The 22,803-nt window shown below is 39.9% G+C and overlaps 1 protein-coding gene and 2 pseudogenes across 1 annotated transcript; all 3 read right to left on the bottom strand.

Annotated features, from left to right (window-relative positions):
- Positions 1-292: 292 nt before the first annotated feature.
- LOC148732171 (uncharacterized) lies at positions 293-3,754 on the bottom strand (annotated as a pseudogene).
- Positions 3,755-7,169: 3,415 nt separating this feature from the next.
- Positions 7,170-8,811, bottom strand: LOC148732172 (uncharacterized; annotated as a pseudogene).
- Positions 7,199-22,066, bottom strand: LOC148732173 (uncharacterized). Its single transcript, XM_088759203.1, has 3 exons — positions 21,179-22,066; positions 11,580-14,695; positions 7,199-7,285 (listed from the first exon to the last, which is right to left on the bottom strand). The coding sequence occupies exons 1-3, from the start codon at positions 21,339-21,341 to the stop codon at positions 7,199-7,201; spliced, it is 3,366 nt and encodes a 1,121-aa protein (XP_088615329.1). The 5' UTR covers positions 21,342-22,066.
- Between the last annotated feature and the right edge of the window lie 737 nt (positions 22,067-22,803).

A 22,803-nucleotide genomic window follows, 5' to 3' on the forward strand; every position in this document is an offset into this window, starting at 1 on the left:
GTGTGATCTACGTGAATTCAACGCATCCTCCACAATGGAGAGGGGGGGGGGGGGGTGACTGCTTCATTTTCTGAGTGTCACTCCAAACATTAAAAAGCAATCTCTACTCAGGCTCTCTTAGGTGGTCGGTCTTATTTTGGGCTTTTGATAACTGTGGCCAAAACCTTTCTCTGGCTGTGCAGAGAAACTGACGGTAAATTGCGTACTATTGGGCTAGAGTGTTTTCAGGCGAGAAAAGGAAAAATATTGCTTTAGCTCCAGCCAGACGAAAGGCTACAGAAACAATACTGGGACAAAGCTTTAAGCTGTAGTACATGCGTGCAGAATTTCCTACATTGGCAGAATGTCCTACGTACATACATACTTTATCTGGCGTGGAGAAACACGCTTAGCTTTCGCTGGTTTACAGGTGCTCCACAACCAAAGATGTAATGTGCATTGATAAAAGTAATTAATCAAAGCAAAAGATTAAATTTTACAACCTTTGAAATTTCGAGTAGTATTTACAATGAACATGGCAGTTACTAAATATGGGAAACAACTTTCCGAACCTGCTTTTAAAAACGCATTTGAGCCACAACACGAATATTAGTGCGTTCTAGTACTTTGCCGCAGTATATCACCATGACCTAAGTCCATATGTGGTTAGTGTTTGAGCTAGCCACAACACGAATATTAGTGCGTTCTAGTACTTTGCCCCAGTATATCACCATGACTTAAGTCCATATGTGGTTGGTGTTTACTCAAGGTAAAAGATGGAGGGAAATTTCCTCGAAAGTTACGCGTGGTTGTCTACATTATTTTACTAAGCTAAAGAAACTCGGTGGAGCCTTCAGCTAATAGTATTGTTCACTACTTGAAGTTTCCGCTCATCCATTACACCACCCTTGGCCTGCTTATCATGCAAATAAGGTTAACGATTATCATTAGTCGTAGTAGTTGTAGTATTAGAATCTAAAACAACTTGAAAGTAAAACTTTTTAACGTAAGCGTCAAGTTTTATGTTAGTCCTCGTTGTGGCACTAAACTGTCCTAGTTGGCCTCAAGATAGTGTTTGCCAGTCACATCCGAACTGGCCAATCGGCGCACGCGAAAAGCACTATTTGTCAGTATAGTATGGTATGTATGGTACGGTATGTACTCAAGCAGGTTGTCTGGACAAATGTCTAAGCAATGTTATCGACTTCAACGTATCTCCTCCTTGAACTGTTAATGGACAACAAATTTCTTCTTTCTTCATCATCACCGCTTCTATCATTCCTTCGATTTTTGTCTCCATTCCCACTTGTAGCCAGACGGAAAAAAAATTGTGCCGACAAGAAACAGTAGTACACAAGAATTGACAATCATTACAACCCAGACATAAGCTGCTGAATACGTCATGGAGCTTTCCACAAACGAGAACCTCAACAGGATGAAAGACATGGACAGCGCCAACAAGACGAGAGGCTCGTAAAAGTTTTCAGAAGCAAACTTAGAATGAGAATCGTTATAAGGATGCAAACATAGATGAATAATAGCGAAACAAACGAGAATTACCCAAACAACAAAGGTTTGTAGAGTAGAGGATGACGAAATCGTGGACAACGCAATGGCAAGCAATACGCGACGGAGAAGCATGACGAGCTCAAAGTACCGCTGATACCTTGGTTTGTAAGGCAAATATGCAGGACCAAGCCACGTGTCAAGTTTCTTACGATCGTCAGGGCTCATTTTGTTTCTTTTTCGAAAGAAGATAAACATGAGTGAGTTGAGAAGCAAAGGAAACCCAATCACGTAGATCACCACGGAGACGACACCAAGAGCTGATAGTGCTCTGTAGGTATCGGATGTACATTCAATCCAAGGAGAAATTGGCATGTATAGAATGTCACGGTCATTTCGGCATGGGCGTAAAATGGAGAGAGTTTGCTTTACAATAGGGAAGTAGCTGAAACTTAAACAGAAAAATGCACTTTGGCGGCATTTAAAGTGAACGTTTTCCATGCGTCGTTCTGTCGGACGCATCTTATTGTAGACCAACATGATGATAAAGTAGACACCCACAGTTGCCATGCAGCCAATTGGAAGAAGAAGAATAAAAGCAAACTTGCCAATAGGATTGAAAAGAGAAGGGAAATCGCACGAAAGTGATGGAAAATACAAATTCCAGTAACTGCTCAAGTAGTTTTGAGCTGCGACGATTTTTCGAGGCCACATGTTGGAGCTCGATACCATGAAATCCATGGTTTGTATATAGAAAACTGCAATGCTGATGAGAGACTTTGTACCTTTCCCTCGACTAGTCAAACACAACACAAAGACCACCAGGTTCAATTTGAAAACCCAAGTAGGCAAAAATTCTAAAAGCATAAAGATCAACAGTAATAGGAAATGTATTGCTGTTACAACAAACCATTTGATGGGCCGCAAGTTGAAATAAAAAAAATGACCAAAGCAGAACAAGGAAAGAAATGGCAAAGATAGGAATAAACACGTAATAGTAGGTGAGATCTCCCTTCACGCACTGGTAGCACATTCCGGAAATCTTATAAAATCCTTCCTCACAACGAGAGCAGAACCTGTCAGTGTTACCCGAATGGCAGATACAGGATTCATTTCATTTTGTGATCAGAGTTGACACTAAACGTTTGTTATTGGAGGAGTACGAGTCGTCGCTAAGGGATGTGTTAAGCCGACAGGTGCAGGAAGCCATTGGATTGCACGCAGCAGGTACTGGGCACTTGACGAGATGTGTAACATTCCTAGGATCAGGGGATGGCCAATAGCCAGGAGCTATCTTCATAACGTTTGGACGAAGGTCCCCTTGGACTGTAGCAGTGACTTGGTCACACGTTCCACCATCCATACAAGATTTGCATAGTCCGTTGTCTCCGTAAAAATTTGGATCACAAATGCAATATCTGTACTTGTAAAATGTAGGATCCAAGCGAATGCGACCATTGTTAAACGTTAGGTGTCCTTCGGGACATGAAAAATTGTCGCCTTCAAGTGGTCTGACCATCCTTAAAAAGTCAGGACGAAAGGCAGTGATCGATACGCTGTTTCCTTCACGCATGGAGAGATTTCCAGAAATATCCAAATACTGGAGAGTGATTAAATTCCGAATACCTGCCGGAAGGCTACCCGACAAGTTATTTGAGGAGACGTCAAAGTAGGTTAAATACGAAAAGTCCTCCATAAAAGATGGTATGGCCCCGTAAAACCTGTTACTTCGTAAATCACAAGTGGACATGTCCTCGAAGTAAAGCACATTTGCAGGTAGGGGACTGTCAATATCGCAAAAACTGAGATTTAGAACTGATGGACTTGGGTGGAAGTCGGGCTTCCTCGAGAAGAGCTCCAAAAAGCTTGAAATGTTAACTGCTAAATTCCTATTTCCCGCAAGCGAAAGGAAGGATTTTACAGTTCTGTTTAATTTGACCATGGTAGACCATGGCTTTCCTTTGTTTATCGAGGAAAACTTATTCTGTGACAAATCAATCATGGAAGGCGGGTAAATGAGTAACTCGCCAGGAATGTCTCCTGTGAGCTTATTGTTGGCGAAATTAAGAATACCCACGCCGTGCGTTTTCGGAATGTTTTGAAAAAAAATTGCCCGAAATGTTGTTTCCGGCAGAACTAGGTAGTTCATGTTAGGTGGCAGTGTATTTGGTAACTGTCCTGTTAGACTAACACCTGAAACAAAAAGTTGTGTCAAGGCGGGGATCGCAAAGAGGTCATTCAGATCTCCCCACATGAGACCAGGAGTGTTTCGGAGGTCAAGATACCAAAGTCTTTGTAATCTGGATATGCTGCTAGGTATTCGACCAGTTAATTTATTCCCCCCGAGACACAGCACTCTTAACTCTGTCATATTCCCAATGTCTTCTGATAAGTTGCCAGTAAAGCCCTCCCCGTTCATTATACAGCCTATGAAATTGTTCAGATTTGTCAGTTTTACGATGTCCTTCGGAATCTCCCCAGATATAGAGGCTGCATTGAGAACGATCGACAGCAGACTGCTCATATTTCCAAATAAAAAGTCACCAATGCGTCCTCGGAGTCTTGAGTTACCAGGAGTGCAAAGCGACAACAAGTTGCGTATCTTCCACAGATTGGAAGGAAGAACACCATCCAAGTTGTTGTAAGCCAGCACAATGCTTCTTACATATGAATTGTTGTAACATGTGATACCATACCAGGAACAGTGGGATTTTGAGCTGTTCCATTCTGTATTGTCGTACCATTGCTGGCCATTCGTAGATGTGTAAAGGTCAAGGAGAACTTCTCTTTCTTGTTCGGGTGTAAACGAGAAATCAAATTTTAATACATGGAGACAATAGCCATAAAAATTGCAATACGATTCGTTGTGCCGCTGTCACGCAAGAGGTCATGGCCATGAATTTACCATATACATGATTTCTTGCGTGACAGGTGCAAAAATTGTGAATTTCTTTGGAGGCCGAAAACTCGAGGTTCGTTTTTATGCGAGATACCTCTACTTATACGAATTAATAGGGTATGTATTTTTCTCAGATTTTGATGAAACTTGGCCGGAATATTCGTCAGATATCAGGGGCAAAAGGGTGTTTCACTTCCCGGCGTGTGATCACAACCGAAGTATTTTCTAATGTCCAACTTCAACATAGACTTTCTCGGGAACTCCTCGGAATATCGAAAAAGCCTCACACTGTTTTTTAGCCTATTATCTGCTAAGTGACACAATCCAGTGTGCTTGGATTCCACGGTAACACCAAGACTGATGTTCAAAACGTACGACGTCAGTTTTGTCTTTAAAGGCTTGCGAGCGCCTACCAAAATAGAAACTCTCAAAACGTTCGTTATTTTCATAATCTATGCTTTATAAGCTCTACAGTGATTTATAATTTTCCATGCTTTCTTCTTAAGTTGCGCGTGTAGGACGATTTTTCCTGAGGGCACCCCTTTTTTTGTTGACAGTAACCTAAAAAAGACGTAAGGAAGGCCATGGAATTCTTTTGCTCTCACCTAAAATATTTTGTGTGGTTATCTCTAAAGCGTTTACCTCATTAAAAAATTCGTAGCAGAGAGCCGTTTCTACCCCAAAACAGGTAAGTTTACTAAAGATCTTCTACATCGTGTAAAATGCTCTATACATTTCAGTAAGGGCCTTTTCGCTCTAGTGAAAAAGTTGTTTATTGAGACAAATTTTCTGTCATGACAAAGATTTTACAAGTGCGGATTGTTTGTGGCGACTTGATCAATTTTGGCTGAAGTGGACGGATCTTCAAATACACCGATGGAAAAAAGTTGTTCCGAATAAAAACTGGACAAAATCGACTAACAAGCAGATCAGATACTGACTGAATTTGACAACTGTGAAATTTTAATGTGGATGCAACAGAAGAAGCAAACATTTGTCCTCACAGATCCTTGGATCTTTTTTCTATTTTTTTATTCATTTCATTTTGTGCCACTGACAACTACAAATTAGCATAGCTTTCCTCCGTCTTCAAATAAATTTAAGTTAAACCGGATCAACAGTCGGTGGATATAGGCTTGGTAAGCTTAATTATATATTTACGGCAGACGCCATATTTGATACTGGTTTCACAATCAGACGACTTGAGTGTTTGCCGAGCTGCTTGCCCAAGCGTTCTGATTACAAATATCCTTTGTACTCACCATAAGTATCTTGAGGCCACAAAGCTTTAGCTTGTCCACCTTGCAAAAGAACTATTTGGTAAAAAGCGATGCTCAAGTAAACAATCATGTACTTCCCATACTGAAGCAGACAGTTGGTACTTTCGATCAGAGTGGCTTCATGCTGAGTTCCGAAACAGGCCATGTTTCCAGCTTTCTAAGAGTATCCTTGGCACAGTGTTCCTTTTATTTACACAGTTACGTACCGGATGGCTGCTTGCCAAGATTAATGCAGTTAGTACTATTTCGGGCGCTCGACATCATATGTAAAATCAGAACGGAAATAATGCGTTAAAAAGGAAGTCTAGTGCGGAAGTGAATTTATTCCTCTGGGCAGTGTTTCTCTCAACTCTTACTTTTATTCTTTTTTGAACTCTAGAAAAGGATTAAAACTAAATAGAACGAGACAAAGGGAGGAAGGATTCACAAAAAAAAAGGTTATTTAAAGGAGAATAATGTAGCCCCGAATAGGTTATTCAAATGAGTGTTCTCAACCTTACTGTTTGCTAGCTGACCCTTGGTCATTTCAGGCAATTAGTTTCTACCTCACTAATCTGGTTTCAAATCAAGTGAGACCCAAAGAAACACTTAAACTGAAAGTAAGAGGCAGGAGTTTCAGAATTAGCGGCTTGTATCTTGTTCGCGATGGAAATGAGCACTAAAAATTGTGAAAGCTGGTCTTCTCTAACACTAACCTGAGAATGAGAACTGAGGGGGGTAAACAAATCCCAATAGCTTTTTTTTTTTCAGGTTTTATTAGATTAATTGCTTAGTTTGAGGTATTTTGCTAATTTTATAGTCCACTGGGATCTATAAATAGAGTTGAAGAGTGGGTTATTTTTTATCTAGTCTATAAAAGGACAAACATTGCGTACGTCAAATCACTGTAGTTTCGAAACCTATAATAGTTGAGCACCAAGAATGACCCGTGGTGGGGAATTTTTGCTAGATGGCGTCACTTAGAAACAAATGTAAATAGGAATTGCAGAGAAGTTAAACATGATTTGCAAACCAATAATTCTGCACGTCCATATAAAAAATACGTTTGCCCACAAAATTCCTTTGATAGGACAAAGTTTCTTGATATATACAATTCAGCAAAATAAAATTGTGACCTTCCGGAGACATCTTAATTCCCGGGCAACCAGAGAAAAAGTTGGAAAAGATTACTTTGGATCATTTTAATAATGTAGAGGAAATGTTTTATTAGCCTGCCAGACCTTCACAGTTAGGCCGCTTGTCGAAACTAACTAAGAGTAGGACACTTCGGAAAATTTGAGATACGAGCTTGGCCTTGAATACCGTAACTTCCACATTGCTGAAACAAAGTTAACACAAGCTTAACATACATCAAACTTAGTATACAGCTGAGTGCCTAAAAAATTAAGCAAACATGCAGGCTAATATTTCCCTAGAGAGCTAGCGTCACGATACGTCCTTCAACTGAGTAAATGCTGAGCTCAACGCGAAACGTAACAATGTAATCTTTCCTGTACTTGTACGATAAGTATCATGCGAGTTGATGTACAGGAACTCAGTCGATGTTATTGACTGAGTGTCCCTCCGCATGTCGGCTGTTCATGGACAGCAAGTTGGTTCTTTCTTCATTCTCACCACCCACCTCTACCACCTCTGCCATTTACAGAAGAGCACCCTCACGACTTGGCATTCCTACTAACAATAAGACGGCAGAAAATAATGCCCATTAATAGGAAAAAGATGCAAGAATTTACAACAATTACAATCCACGCATAAGCTGCTGTATTACTTATGCAGCTTTCCTTGGCCGAAAACCTCAACAGGATGAAAGAAATGGAAATCACCAACAAGACAACAGGCTCAAAAACGTTTTCAGATGCAAACTTGTGAAAGGGATGATCATTATAGGGCTTCAAAGTTATATGAATTACGGCAAAGCCCACGAGAGTTAACCAAACAACTAGGGCTTGTGGAGAAGAGGAAGAAGAAATTATGGACAACGCAATGGCCAGTAACACGCGACGGAGTAGCATTACGATCTCAAAGTACTGCTGATACCTTGATTTGTAAGGCAAATAAGCAGGACCAAGCCCCGTGTCAAGCTTCTGAACTTTGTCAGGGTTCATACTGTTTCTTTTGCGAAAGAAGAAAAACATGAATGAGGCGAGAAGCAAAAGGAACCCAATCACGTAGACAACTACGAAGACAAAACCAAGAGCTGACAATGTTCTGTAAGTAAAAGAGGTGTATTCTATCCAAGGAGAAGTTAGCAAGTATAGAATATTACGGTCATTTCGATATGGGTGTAAAGTGGAGAGGGTCTGCTTTCAACTGAAAAGTAAGTAAAACTTAAACAGAAAAAGGCACTTTTGCGGTATTTAAAGTGAACGTTTCCCATGCGTCCTTCCTCAGGACGAACCTTGTTCTAGCTCAGCATAATGATAAAGTAGACACCCACAAGTACCAAGCAACCGATTGGAAGAAGAAGAATAAACGCAAAATTGCCAACACGATTGAAAAGGGAAGATAAATCTCAAGTAACTCTGAGCTGCAATGATTTTTGGAGGCCAAACGTTGGAACTCGACACCATGAAGTCCAGGGTTTGAATATAAAAGACTGCGATGCTAATGAGAGACTTTGTGCCTTTTCCTCGACTAGTCATTCACAACACAAAAATCATCAAATTCAATTTGAAAACCCACAAGTAGGCAAAAATTCCAACAACATGAAGATTAACATCAAGATGAAATGTACCGCTGCTATCACAAACCATTTTATAGGTCGCAAGTGGAATGTTTCCTGTTATTGGATCGTGTCGGTGACCCAGGATTCAGTGAACGGTTCGTAGGAAAACAACGAAATGTTTAAGTCTATCAAAATGATAAAAAACCCAAATCAATACCAAATCGCCCTAGAAACTTCCTCTCAAACAACAGACGATTCTTTCTTAACAAGGTCAAATTTACCAACAAGTGGCATCTCATTCCATATCTAGCATTAAAAAGTGACCAAAGCAGAACAAGGAAAGGAATGCTAAAGATAAGAATAAACGCGAAGTAGTAGGTGAGATTTCCCTTCACACAGGGGTAACACAATCCGGCAGTTTTATAAAATCCTTTCTCACAAGGAGAACAGAACCTGTCAGTGTTCCCTGAATGAAAGATACAGGATTATTTGGGCAAGATTACCTTAGATCATTCTAATGAGATAGAGGAAATGTTTTATTACCATGCCAGACCTTCAGAGGTTCGCTTGTCGAAACGAACTGAGAATAGAACACTTCGGAGAATTTGGAAAGAGATACGAGCTTGGCCTTGAATGCGATAACCAATACCCCCTTCCACTAATTTCGCAATGTAACACCTCTCCTCGGAATATAATAATCCCTCGTGTGCCGTAAACGATAACTTTCACGTTACCGAAACAATTTCAATACAACTGAGTTTTAAATACAAACGCGTAGTATAACATTTTCACTAAAGAACAATCGTCTAGACATGTCTTTTAAATAAATGCCGAGTTAAACGTGAGTCATAACAATGAAAGAACTGTTTTGTACCCTTGTGGTATGGTTAGCTAGCTATTTTAGGTAATGAATTCTTGCAGAAGCGTTTTACTAACAATTGATGACGGCTACCAAAAACAAAATCACTCTCTTTTGTTAATGCACAAAGAGGAACGCATAAGCTTCAGCCAACAATGCAGAGGACGAGGGAATACCTCATCGAACCAGTTTCTTTTTTTTTGGGCAGTCCCTGGAAACGTTGAAAAAAAATTATCTCAACGGCAAACATTCTCCACTAAGATCATGGAGTGTTAATCGCTCTTCAGAAACAAGAAAATGTGTCGCTGAACGGACTTAGGCAAGAGTAATTTTATGGTGCAATAATTTGCGACCGAAGAAGAAAGTTTCACCTATTTATTGTCCATAAAATGAGAGTAAAGGATCTGATTGTTTGCAATTATCTTCTTTCGTTATTTGGCTTTACAGCTTTGAGGGACAGCGATCCAAAGTACAGATTATGTCGAACTTTTCCACTGAAATACTCTGGCTCACCCAATTCTATTTTGCCAGAAGTTAAAAGACGCGTTTACTCGGTTCTTATCCTTTCAGATTACCCTTTCAGTGTTGATACAAGCCACGCCTTCAAAAAAGCTTACTACACGCTTCCTTAAAGCAAAAAAGAATAAGGTGTATAACAGCATTTCAGTATAGCTCAATTAAAGGCTAAGGTTTTTTGCACTCGCAGAGCGGAAACATGGACGGCAATAATCCATAATTTGAACCCAAGGCGGCATTCACGTGCAACGCCGAGGGGGAGATCTTACGTGACGATAAGTTTTCGGTTGGGACAGTAAACTGCTTGCCTGAATGAACCATCTGCGTAAATTAAACTCGGAACGGTCGCTTGACTAACAGGAGGGAAAAAGATTGTCACTAAATTCCGTTTATACCAGTCTGCTGGCGGCAACTGGACAGGGACCAAGCTTTAAAGGATTTACTTTAACCTGTCTTTAATGCATCATAATACTCTCGAATGTAACTTAATGTAAATCAAAGTTTTATATGACGGTTATGCAAAGACTACATCTGGTGAAAGAAAAATGAACGTAACACACCAGAAGAGATAAACACAATATTCATTTCACGTGTCTCGATTGCCTTTTCAAAGTTCTAGAAAGTTTGGTAAAGAAATGTAAATTAGACTATTCGCCACCTTAATAATAAAATTAAACCATGCAAAAAAAAACTATTTGTAGTCATTAGTTTTCTAAGGATGATACATAATTCTTCAAGAATAGGGATATGAAACGTCGAAAAGAAAACAATTTTCCTTTACACTTGTACATCAAAAACGTTTAATCTATCGAGCTACTGGAATACACCTTTACATCCCTTCCCCTCCCCCTCCCGTCTGCACTTACCAATGCCTCAAAGATACAAGGTAAAAAGCTACACGAATAACTGACTCAATAACAGCAACCAGGGTTTTTCTAACTGAGACAATATAAAACTGAATAAAATGGATATCAAACTTTAATACATCTTTTGGATTTGATAAAGGTTTCTCAGTCGTTTAAATAAACCTAAATCAGATGGCATTTGTTACTAAGATCGATCTATTCAAGAGTCATATGACTGCTTAGGTTCCTTCGGCAAGACGTTTCTTAAGACAAAAAAAAAATCAGTTTCAAATGAAATCAAAGTAGCTAAAAAAAAAGTAGACTTAAAGTTACGATTGCCGATTGCAACCTCTCAACTACAAGCGTAAACACGTGAAACTTTCTGGACAGGCCGTGAAACACGAAGGTAGGCCCTACCAGGCCACGTATATAACAGGCCATTAACAGACCACGTATATAAGTACATGTATAGAACGATTTTAAAGAATTCTGAGCTACAAAATAAGTCCGTTCTAAAACAGTGTTCTATCAGATTTTTTAATACAATCGGCTGCGACGTCGCAATCTGATCAGCCAATTTGCCGTTTCTCGATGAGAGTACGAACAAAGTTGCTCGCGTCAACATGTCAGGTAATGGTCACGCACTGAGAATCGTTTAATTGACATCGGTATTGTGGTAAAATATTGTGGTTAAGCATGGTATATACTCTTATCAACAGCGATATTCGTCATCACAATGGTCAAAATATCAAAAAGCTAAACCACTGTCTACTTGATAAGTTCTTAAGTCACGTAGCATCCTTGCATGGTACTAATCTACCTTGCTTTGGGCCAAGATAGGGAAAGACATTTAGGAGTTGATTTTTCATAAATATAAAAAAACACCTATGTAATGGAATAATCAATTTTTTCTAAAATAATACCATAGGCAAAGTTACCCTACTTCAACGTATATCCGTCGTCTTTAGTTAACAGAAAGTAAATTGTCTCTTTCCTGGCCCCCATGGCCCCTACCATTTCTTCCGTCGACAAAAGGGCACATGTGTAACTCTCCACTAGTCTGCCTAGTTAAAACAAGCCGGTAGAAAATAGTGATAATTAATGATAACAGGATGCAAGAATTAACAATCACTACGATCCAAACGTAAGCTGTTGTATCACTTATGGAGCTTTCCAAGGCCGAGAACCTCAACAGCATAAAAGACATGGACAGCGCCAGCAAAACTAGAGGCTCGAAAAGGTTTTCAGAGGCAAACCTGAAATGAGGAACATCATCATAAGGATGCAAACACAGATGAATAATCCCAAAGCCGACCAGAATTATCCAGACAACAAAGGATTGTAAAGAAGTGGAAGATGAAATCGTGGACAATGCAATGGCGAGTAATAAGCGACGGAGAAGCATGACGAGCTCAAAATACTGCTGATACCTTGGTTTGTAAGGTAAATATGCAGGACCAAGCCACGTGTCAAGCCTTGTACGATCCTCAAGGCTCATATCAATTCTTTTCCTAAAGAAGAAAAATAAGAGCGAGGCCAGAAGCAAGGGAAACCCAATGACGTAGACCGCCAGAGAGACGAAACCAAGCGCTGAAAGTATTCTGTAAGTATCGGATGTGCATTCAATCCAAGGAGAAGCTGGCATATACAGAATATTACGGTCAGCGTGGCATGGGCGTAAGATGGAGAGGGTTTGCTTAACAACTGGAAAATAAGTGAAACTTAAGCAGAAAAAGGCGCTTTGACGACATTTAAAGTGAACGTTTTCCATGCGTCGTTCCTGAGGACGAACCTTGTCATAGCCTTGCATAATTATAAAATAGACACCGACCATAGCCAAGCAACCAATTGGAAGAAGAAGAATAAACGCAAACTTGCCAACCGGATTGAAAAGGGAAGGTAAATCGCATGAAAGTGAAGGGAAATACAAATTCCAGTAGCTGCTCAAGAAGCTTTGAGCTGCAACGAGTTTTGGAGGCCAAACGTTGGAGCTCGATACCATGAAGTCCAGGGTTTGAATGTAAAACACGGCAATGCTGATTAGAGACTTTGTGCCTTTTCCTCGACTACTCATGCACAACACGAAAACCACTAAATTCAACTTGAAAGCCCACGTGGGTAAAAATTCTAAAAGCATAAAGATTAACATTAATAGAAAATGTAATGCTGTTACAGTAAACCATTTGATAGGTCGCACGCTGAAATAAAAAAATGACCAAAGCAGAACAAGGAAAGAAATAGCAAAGAAAGGAATGAACACATAGTAGTAGGTGAGATCTCCCTTCACACACTGGTAGCACAATCCACCAATCTTATAGAATCCTTTTTTACATCGGGAGCAGAACCTGTCAGTGTTTCCTGGATGACAGATGCAGGATTGATTGCATGTTGTAATTAAAGTTGGTAATAAGCGTTTAGCGTGAGATGAGAGCGGGTCATTAGGTAATTTGACAAGGTGACAGGTGCAAGAGGCCATTGGATTGCAAGCAGCTGGTACTGGACACCTGACGAAATGAGTTACGTTCTTAGTGCTAGGTGAGGGCCAGTAGCCAGGAGCTATCCTCATGATGTTTGGGCGGATATCTTCCAAGGTACTGACAACAACTTTGTTGCACGTCCCTCCGTCCAAACGTGATTTGCAAAGTCCAGTGTCTCCGTAAAAACCAGCGTCACAGATACAATACTTGTATTCATAAAATGTAGGATCTAACCGAATACGGCCATTATTGAACGTAAAGCGCCCTTCGGGACAAGTAAAGTTGTCTTCTTGATGTTGCTTGATCATTCTTGAGAAGTCTGGCTGAAAGACATTGGCCGATATGCTTGTTCCTTTCCTCATGTAAGGATTTCCAGAAATATCCAAGTATTGAAGAGCGATGAAACTGTGTGCCCCTCCTGGTAGAGAACCTGATAAGTTATTGAAAGAGATATCAAGGTAGGATAGCACTGATCTATCTTCGAAAATATCTGGTATTTCTCCATAAAGTTTATTGCCACTTAAATCGATGGTGGACAATCTTTGGAGGTAGAACAGGTTTGGCAAAACAAGACTTTCTATACCACAGTAGCTTACATTTATGACAGATAGCGTCTCTGCGTACTTAAAAAGTCCTATGAAACTTTGAAAATCAATTGCCAAGTCTCTATTCTCGGCCAACGAAAGGTATAAATGAATGCCTCCTTTGTCATCTTTTGGCCATGGCTTGCCTTGATTGACAGACGTAAATCCGTTTTGGGATAGATCTAGAATCTCAAGGGGATTCAAAAGCAGATGGCCTGGAATATCTCCCGTAAGAAGATTGTTTGCAAGATTTAATGTTTGTAGTGCACTGTTGTTCGGGAATATTTCTGGAAGCTTACCGGATACATTATTTCCCGGCAGTGAAAGGTCTTTTACGTTTGACGGAAAATTTCGAGGTACCTCTCCCATTAGCTTCACTCCAGATATGTAGACAACCACCAACGAAGAGATTGCAAATATGTCCGAAAGGTTTCCAGATATCGTCCCACGGGTGTTTTGTAAGTTAAGATCATAAAGCTTTTTCAGTTTGGAAATACTTCTTGGTATTTGTCCAGTTAAGTTATTTCCGCCAAGCTGGAGCATCCGTAATTCTCTCATATTTCCCAATTCTTGTGGCAGTTGTCCCGTGAAGCCACCCCCGTGCATAGGAAGGGCTATAAAAGTCTGAAGATTTGTCAGGTTGGCAATATCCTCAGGGATCTGACCAGAGACTGAAGAAGCACAGATGACAAAGGCCAGCAGTGAACTCATATTTCCAGACAAGAAGTCCCCGAGTCGTCCTTGAAGGTTAGGGTTGCCAGGCGTGCACAAAGAAAATAGGTTTCTTATTTTCCACAAATTGGAAGGGAGATGGTCATCTAAGTTGTTAAAGGGCAGCACAATAGACTTGATGTATGAATTGCCGTGGCACGTGATTCCATACCAGGAACAGTGTTCTGTTGAACTGTTCCATCCACTGTTGTTATACCATTGCTTGCCATTTGTAAAGGCGTAAATGTCTAAAAGAACTTTTCTTTCTTGCTCAGGCGTGAAAGAGGTGTCATAAGTGTAGATTGGAAAAGTTCCGTGGTTGAATATACGTCGCAAACAGTCTTCTCCTTCGTAACGCAGGAAGAACTGCAAGTCTGTTGGCAAATGTGTCAAGTATTGATTAGTTAGTTATTTCAGAAACGATGAGGGCTATATTTGGCGGGAGATATTTCAGGGGGGGGGGGAACGTACGGGGGGATCATCCGCCGCCAATAGAATGAAAGTTGTGCCTAAAAAGAAATAGATTGCTGATTAACTTCCAACGAGGGTGGGAGGAGTTAGGGGAGCGTGGGGACCTTACAAATTAAAATCTCCCAATGTCCCCCTCCCCGCTTTGACGACAAATAATGATCTGTCCCATTGAGACTCCTTTCAATCTACCCCAATTTTTAACGAACTGGATGCGGGATAATCAGATTCTCGAGATGATAACTGATTCAAATATTATTTGATATAAGAAACAACTTTTCTTATTTTGTTTTTAAAAATAAAAAGATTCCTTAAGAAGCTTGAAATTTGTATCGCATTTTAAAAATTGAATAACACCTGGAAACGGTTTCAGTTTTCATGGGAAATTTTATCAGAATACTGGTTACTGAAGCAGTAAGTCACAATTTCTATCGGTTTACCAGCATAATAAAGCATGCAGGATGTTGTGAGAACAGGAGGAAAGTTTGTTTGGTGTATTGTTTTCCTGACATGAGTTAAGTTCGCTAGACAGAATGATAAACGTTATTCTTTTTTTATGATCAAGTCCCAGATTCTCATGAAAAGTATCAAAAACTACGAGAAATCAGTTTAAGCGCCGGAAACTGAACTACCGGCCAGAAGTTATTGATATATCAACATTACTGTGTTCTGGTTACTCGTGGGGTTCATGCATTTTCAAAGCCGATCTTGATGGATGGTTGTAATGAGTGCTAAAGCAGCCTTGAGGGAGCTTCTTAGTGCGATCGGGTTATTGAGCAATAATTGTTTTAGCTTTTTTCAGGAGCGTGGAAAAAAGCTAAAGCCGACTTTCACACTTGCAAAACTTTCAGACCTTTTTTCTTGGCTATAAAACGCAGATTAGATATTAGCTGGTGGCGAATGGCGGATGAAAAACTGCAGATGGAAAAATACTAATCAAAAACAGGAGCCGATTACATTTTTCCATCCGCCACGCGCCATTTGCTGCTATTCGGCCCTCGTCTTAATTAAAGAAACCCCTATAGTGTAGGTCGTGTGTTACAAGCGGCCTGCATATTTTTAGAGACGACAATGACTTGAACCCTTTGTAAAATTTATTCGATTTATATCTGAACTATGGCTGGTAATAACTATTAATTTCGTGAGACAACGCCATGTGGACTTTAATTTACATTGGCACTAAAACTGGAAAGTGAATTCTTCCCTTTTACGTGACGTCACTGACATATGCAAATATTTTGTCCGCTATTAGTGTGCCCCTCTAAAGTGTGAAATATATGAAAAGCGAGGCCATTTCTGTAGTGTTTTCATTTCATAGAAAACAAATCTCTGCACCTGAACTATCGAAATATACTACGTTTCTTGGAAAGCGGCGTTGTCTTAGAATATCGAGTAAATCGGTATTGATCCAGTCAACATCCCAGATGTAGAGCGGTCATGTCAAAACGCAGACTGCAGACTGCAGACCATGCAGACCGTGCAGATTGTTAAATTGTTTTTGTATTTTCTTTTTCTTTATTTTTTTTTTGTTTCTTTTTTGTGTTTGTTTTTTGTTTTTTACTTTTTTCTAACTCTGATTTTCACCTTTTCCTTACTCTTTAGTTAAAGTTGGAACGTTGTCCAATATTTTGGACACCACGTGACGTAGTTTTACCAGGTTAGTTTGAGTTCAAGTTACCTAGAAGCAATTCAGACGAAATCCTGAGCTCAAATTTATCGAGCACGTGGTAAGATGGAGATCGGCAAGCGCAGGTTGTATTTTAATTTCCCCCTGTGTTGAGATGAATTTTAGTTTTGTCATGTACTTGTGTTAACTCTTTATTATTGTCTTGAAGATGTAATCTGTTTGGAAACCAGTGACTCTGATTTAGAGGTAAGAAATGGGCTGCATGGATGAAGCAAATAATTAGCAGGATCTTCAAAACACGGCCTAAAGAAATTTACAGGAACTAAAGATGCTGCAAGCTGAAATCGACTTTACTGGGAAATAGGATCGCGCCCATACACTAGCACGCCATTTTTCTGATAGGACATTGCCATAAAGATGAAACATTGATTCGTACATTTCGTGGAAGCTCCTGTTAGTGACGTTTTTCAGCAAAAATTAAGGATTAGTTAAAATATATGTATATATATACATTTAGTATAATTTCAGAGCTGAGCAAAGAGTCTCCAGCAGTTCGATTGGTCGAGCGGTTCCTTGTATGACGCTATATCCATCGAGATAACCGCCTCCCGGTTAGCTCAATGGATAGAGCACTAGACTGTTGTGCGGGAGGTCGAAGGTTCGAGCCCCGGTCGGACCAACACTCAGGGTCTTAAAATAATTGAGAAGAATTTGCTGCCTTTCTATAACATCAAGAAATGGTTAGATATTCTAGTCTTCTCGGATAGGGACGAATAAATGGAGGTCCCTTCTCCTGCAGGGTTGGGGTAGGAGACGTTAATCTCCCACACACGAGATTACTGTGTGATGGATGTCCTCCCCTGGGGTGGGATGGGTGGTTTTATTGGGCCCGCAGTGATTGGCGCAAGCTGTTGCGGTGTCCCTGCCGGTTGGCGAAGCTAAATAAATCTTCTATAAAATGTTAAGATAAAATGTTAATAAATGTTACTAAAATGTTATGATTCTAGAAACTTCTCTGTTGTTCAGCTTTGAAGTTATACTAAAACAATTATTCGCCTCAGGTTCGGTGAATATTGTCAAATAATCCCCTCGACTTTTTCTCGGGAATTATTCGACGATATTTCCCTAATCATGGTTCTACTGTATCAAAGTGGTAATTAGTGAGTAACAAAAATTTCCTCCGTCTGCACGGTCAGCACAGTCTGCATAGTCTGCAGTCTGCATTCAGCAGTCCGCAGTCCGCAGTCTGCGTTTTAACATGACCGAATGTAGAGTTTGATCCAGAGTGTTTACCTCCAACAGAGCAGTCATGTTTGCTATTTCAGTAAAGGGAAAATTAGTCTCGGAGAAACACGTAGTTTGCGCTAAAATTCGTCACTCTTAAAGAATGAGTTGATCATAGCTAGACAAGATGGAAGAACTCCTTCTGCATATTGTTTAGGCTGCAAGGCAGGTTTGGCTGAGTCATGTTCTCACATAGCTAATGCTTTTTTTACAACGAATGTTGGACACGATATACGGAACACTAGCCTGTTCGCACATTAAGTGTTCATAGCTCCTTCCTACTTATGTCAGCAAGGGCACCCATGCAAGAGCTAAGAATATTGATTTCTTCACGGCGAAAATTTTGAAAGAAAGTCTTGAAAGCAAGATTGAGTCCTTCGGTGGTAAAGATGGAAACTCCAATAAAGCTCGAACTGTTAATAGAGAAGCACACATGACGTATCCCGCCGTTTCAGCGGAGAAAATGTCGCTGAGTCAATGCGAAGGAAAGGCTGCATTGCTGAGTTTAATCGATTCGTATTACAATCAGTTTATTTTAAAAATTCGCATCATACCACCAATATTAACAGATCTTTACGAGCCAAACTATCTGGATCAAAAGTATCCTGAGCTGTTACGGAAGTGTTTAGAAGTTGAGATGAACATCTCAGAGAAAGAAATTGAAATCGTCGAGCAGGACTCAAGACCTCTAGCGAAGGGACCGGGACATTTTAGACATCGAGCGAATAGAGTGGATGCTTCTATTTGTATTGTTGTCTACCATACTAATGTAGCACAACCTTCCCTATCCTACATTCATGCTACACCAGACTTCCTTGTTTTATATGAATGCCCAATTTCTATCACAAATGCTGCCTTGGAGAGTACAGTAAGTGGGCAACATCTTACTTAGGAAGTGTAAATGAAAGACTGAAGCTGAAAACAACCCATAACTATTTTTTATCAATGAATCCAGCAGAAGTTGTTTACTCTGTCAGAGACAAAATATTGTATTCATTGGTGACTCTACTTAATGGCTAACTGGTGACAATTCAATATGCGCAGGTTCGCATTAAGCAAGTGCACCATTAATCGAAGGTTTGCAATGTTCAGCTCTGGGTAGAGTTAGAAACTTTGATGCGGTATCGGGTGCTCTTATGTCACTAGTGACATCGTAGTCTGAATTGCCAAGCTCTGCGAGGAGACCGAAGTTGTCAACAGAACCAGTTGAAACTTTTGTTATTTCAATGTCATCCTCACCCTCACTGTCACTTGATAGGTTTGTGCTAAACGTGGTTGAGCACAGGTTTTTTTAAGTGTTTTTCCTCTGCATGCAACACTTTGCTATGGTGTATTTGAATTGCTCTTATGAGTCTGCACTCGTGAGCTGTGGTTTACCTACTCTGTTCGCGCGCTGTAAGCACATTCCCATATTTTAGTCATTAAACCCATTTAAGACAATTATCCTGCCTACTGGCTCTTCAGGAAAGGGGAGGGGGAGAGGAGAGCCTCTCCTTTCCTTAGTTCCACATCCCCTGCAGAGCATGTAGGCAGACTGAGGGTCGTCCAATACTCTGACATATTTATGCCTTGCAATTTATTGTTTTATTTGGCCGGAACAATAGTTAAATGAGACATTTGAAATTGACACAACACGACACATTTCCTCATAAATTTCCCACAGTATCGAACACGTGGACAGACTATAAACTATCGGATGTCTTCGTGCGCTTGTACATATTTTTTTAATAAAAAGGCTGCATGATAGGATCATATATCACAACTCTTCATCCTCTGGAACCCAGAAGTAATATTCGTTCGCTCGTTTTTTAAGTCCCTTAACATGTCTGAGGAATGTGTTGCTTAGTTAAACGCGGCTAAAAGGGGCCACATCTCCCACAGAAGAAATATATGTAGGCAACGTTTTGGACAAATTAAATTTGCGACAGGAAAGGTATTCATCCAGGTGGGGTTTTCCCTCACAAAAATATGTGGAGTGGATCCTACCACCAACCACCGTTCACATTCTATTATTCCACTCACTCATGCACAAAACAGAGTGTGACTTCTCGGCGCGTTCCAACAACCGAAGTATTTCCTACCGTCCTAGTTCAAAATAGGTTTTCTCGAGAACCAATTGGAATATCGAAAAAGGCTCATACAATTCTTCATCCTATTATCTGCTGAGTGATAAGATTATAAGCTTTACAGGGCTTTATAGCTTTCCATGGTTTCTAGTTAAGTAACGCGTGTAGGACGATTTTTCTGGAGGGCACCCTAATTTGTTGACAGTGACCTTAAAAGGAAGTAAGAAAGGCAGTGGAACTTTTTTATTCTAACTTTTGTGTGCTTATCTCTGAAACGTTTTACTAACTACAAAATTTGTAGCCGAGAGCCGTTTGTACCTCAAAACAAGAAAGTTTACTGAAGATCTGCTATATCATATAAAATGCTATTTACATTTCAGTAAGGGCCTTTTCTCACTAACGAAGAAGCTGTTTTTTTTAGAAAAAAATTATGTTAGCACAAATATTCTACAAGTGCGGACAGTGTGTCGCGACTTGACCAATTTTGGCCTAAGTGGACTACTCTTCAAATGCACCGCCGAAAAATATTTGTTTCACATAAATACTGGACAAAATTGGCCCATAAGCAGATTAGGCGCTAAACGAATTTGAAAGCTTTGAAATTTAACACGAATGCAACAGATGAAACATGTAATTGGTCATACCATTGTAACCTCCAAAAGTTACTAGTGAAGCGGAGAAGACAGTTCGAACGCATAGTAGAAATCACGGTTTAATTAAATGCAGTAGCTGATCAAAATTACAAATAAAAGTGAGGGGATCGGTTTACAATCACGGATGAAAAGTGCGAAGTACAGATTAAAGACTGTGAGGTTATGATTGACGGATGTAGTTGAATTTGTGTGGCTGAAAGCGAGAAATAAACCAGTGTTACAGACCAAAAAGGGAAAATATCTTAAATGTAAAATAAAGAAAGACTTCTTTTGGTCTAGCTACTAACGATAGTAGGTAACTCGTTGACAGCAAATGATTCGTAGATAACAGACAAAAATTTGGTATTATCAGCAGCAACCAATAGCAATGAAATACGAAATATAATTTCCAGTGCATGTGCTTAAATGAATCTGATTGAAAAAAAAAACTTATTAAGTAATAATAATTTACTAACGAAGGGACAATTATTAAAAAAGGAATGGAACAAATATAACAAGAAAGTACACGAGCTACGCGTTTCGAAATTAACCAACATATCCTTTGATTTTTGCGGTTTGTTTACTGGTGTGGAATGACCCAAAGTTTATGCCAAGTGCTACAAATTAACATAGCATTCCTCCGTCGTCAATCAAATTTGAGTTAAATCGGATCAACAGTCGGTAGATATAGGCTTGGTGAGGAATATTATATATTTACGGCAGACGCTATACGTGATAATGGTTTCATAATCAGCCAATCAAATATCCTTTTGCACTCACCATAACTATCTCGAGGCCACAATGTTTTAGCTCGTCCACCTTGGAAAAGAACTATTCGGTAAAAAGCAATGCTCAGGAATATTGTCATGTACTTCCCATACTGAAACGGACATTTGGTACTTTTGACCAGAGGGGCTTCATGCTGAGTTCCGAAACAGGCCATGTTTCCAGCTTTCTAGCAGTATCCTTGGCACAGTGTTCCTTTTATTTAAACAGTTACGTGCCGGATGTCTGCATGCCAAGATTGGTGCAATTAGTGCTATTTCGGGCGCTCGACATCGTATGTAAATTCAGAACTGAAGTAATGCGTTAAAAAGGAAGTCTGATGCAGAAGTGAATTTACAGCTCTGGGCGGTGTTTCTCTCAATACTTTTCACTTTAATTCTTTGTTGAACTCTAGAGAATGATTGAAACGAAAGAGAACAAGGGAAAGGGAAGAAGGATTCGTAAAGAAAGATTATTTAAAGGAGAATAATGGAAACCCCGAATAGGTCATTCAAATGAGTGTTGTCAACCTTGCTGCTTGCTAGGTGACCCTTGGTCATTTCAGGCAATTAGTATCTTTTGTTCCACCTCACTGCTTTGGTTTCAATTTAAGTGAGACCTAAAGAAATAGTTAAACTGAAAGCAAGAAGCAGGAGTTTCAGAATAAGTGGCTTGTATCTTGTTCGAGAGGTAAATGAGGACTAAAAATTGTAAAGTCTAGTCTTCTTCTTACACTAAACTTAGGGTGTGAACGGTGGGGGGTGAACAAATCACAATAGCTTTTGTTCTCAGGTTTTATCTAGCCTTTAAAATGACAAACATTGCTTACGTCAAGTCACTGTAGTTTCGAAACCTGTGATAGTTGAGCACCAAGAACGGCCCGTGCGGGGAATTTTCGCAGAGACGGCGTCACTTAGAAACAAGTGTAAATAGGAATTGCAGAGAAGTTAAACATGATTTGCAAACTCATAACTCTGCACGTCCATATACAAAATATGTTTGCCGACAAAATTCCTTTGATAGGACAACGTTTCTTGATGATACAATTCAGCAAAATAAAATTGTGACCTTCCGGAGACATCTTAATTCCCGGGCAACCAGAGAAAAAGTTGGAAAAGATTACTTTGGATCATTTTAATAATGTAGAGGAAATGTTTTATGAGCCTGTCAGACCTTCACAGGTAGGCCGCTTGTCGAAACGAACTAAGAGTAGGACACTTCGGAAAATTTGAGATACGAGCTTGGCCTTGAATACCGTAACTTCCACATTGCAGAAACAATTTTAATAGAAGCTTTTAAGAAACATCAAATTTAGTATACAGCTGAGTGTTTAAAAAATTTAAAACAAGCACGCAGGATAATATTTCCTTAGAGAGCTAGCGTCACGATATGTCTTTCAAGTAAATGCTGAGCTAAACGTGAAACGTAACAATGTAATCTTTCCTGTACTTGTACGATAAGTATCATGCGAGTTGATAGACAGGAACTCAGTCGATGTTATTGACTGAGTGTCCCTCCGCATGTCGGCTGTTCATGGACGACAAGTTGGTTCTTTCTTCATTCTCACCACCTCTACCACCTCTGCCATTCCCAGAAGAGCACCCTCACGACTTGTCCTACTTACAATAAGACTGTAGAAA

Source organism: Stylophora pistillata, chromosome 4 (genome assembly GCF_964205215.1).
Source record: "Stylophora pistillata chromosome 4, jaStyPist1.2, whole genome shotgun sequence".
Classification (NCBI taxonomy): Eukaryota; Metazoa; Cnidaria; class Anthozoa; order Scleractinia; family Pocilloporidae; genus Stylophora; species Stylophora pistillata.

Coding starts and splice junctions, on each gene's coding strand:
- LOC148732173 (XM_088759203.1), bottom strand. CDS start 21,341: ATGGCCTGTTTCGGAACTCAGCATGAAGCCCCTCTGGTCAAAAGTACC. Junction 14,696..21,178: donor GTGGCCTCGAGATAGTTATG/GTGAGTGCAAAA, acceptor ATTTGCCAACAG/ACTTGCAGTTCTTCCTGCGT. Junction 7,286..11,579: donor AGTTACACATGTGCCCTTTT/GTCGACGGAAGA, acceptor GAGGTGGTAGAG/GTGGGTGGTGAGAATGAAGA.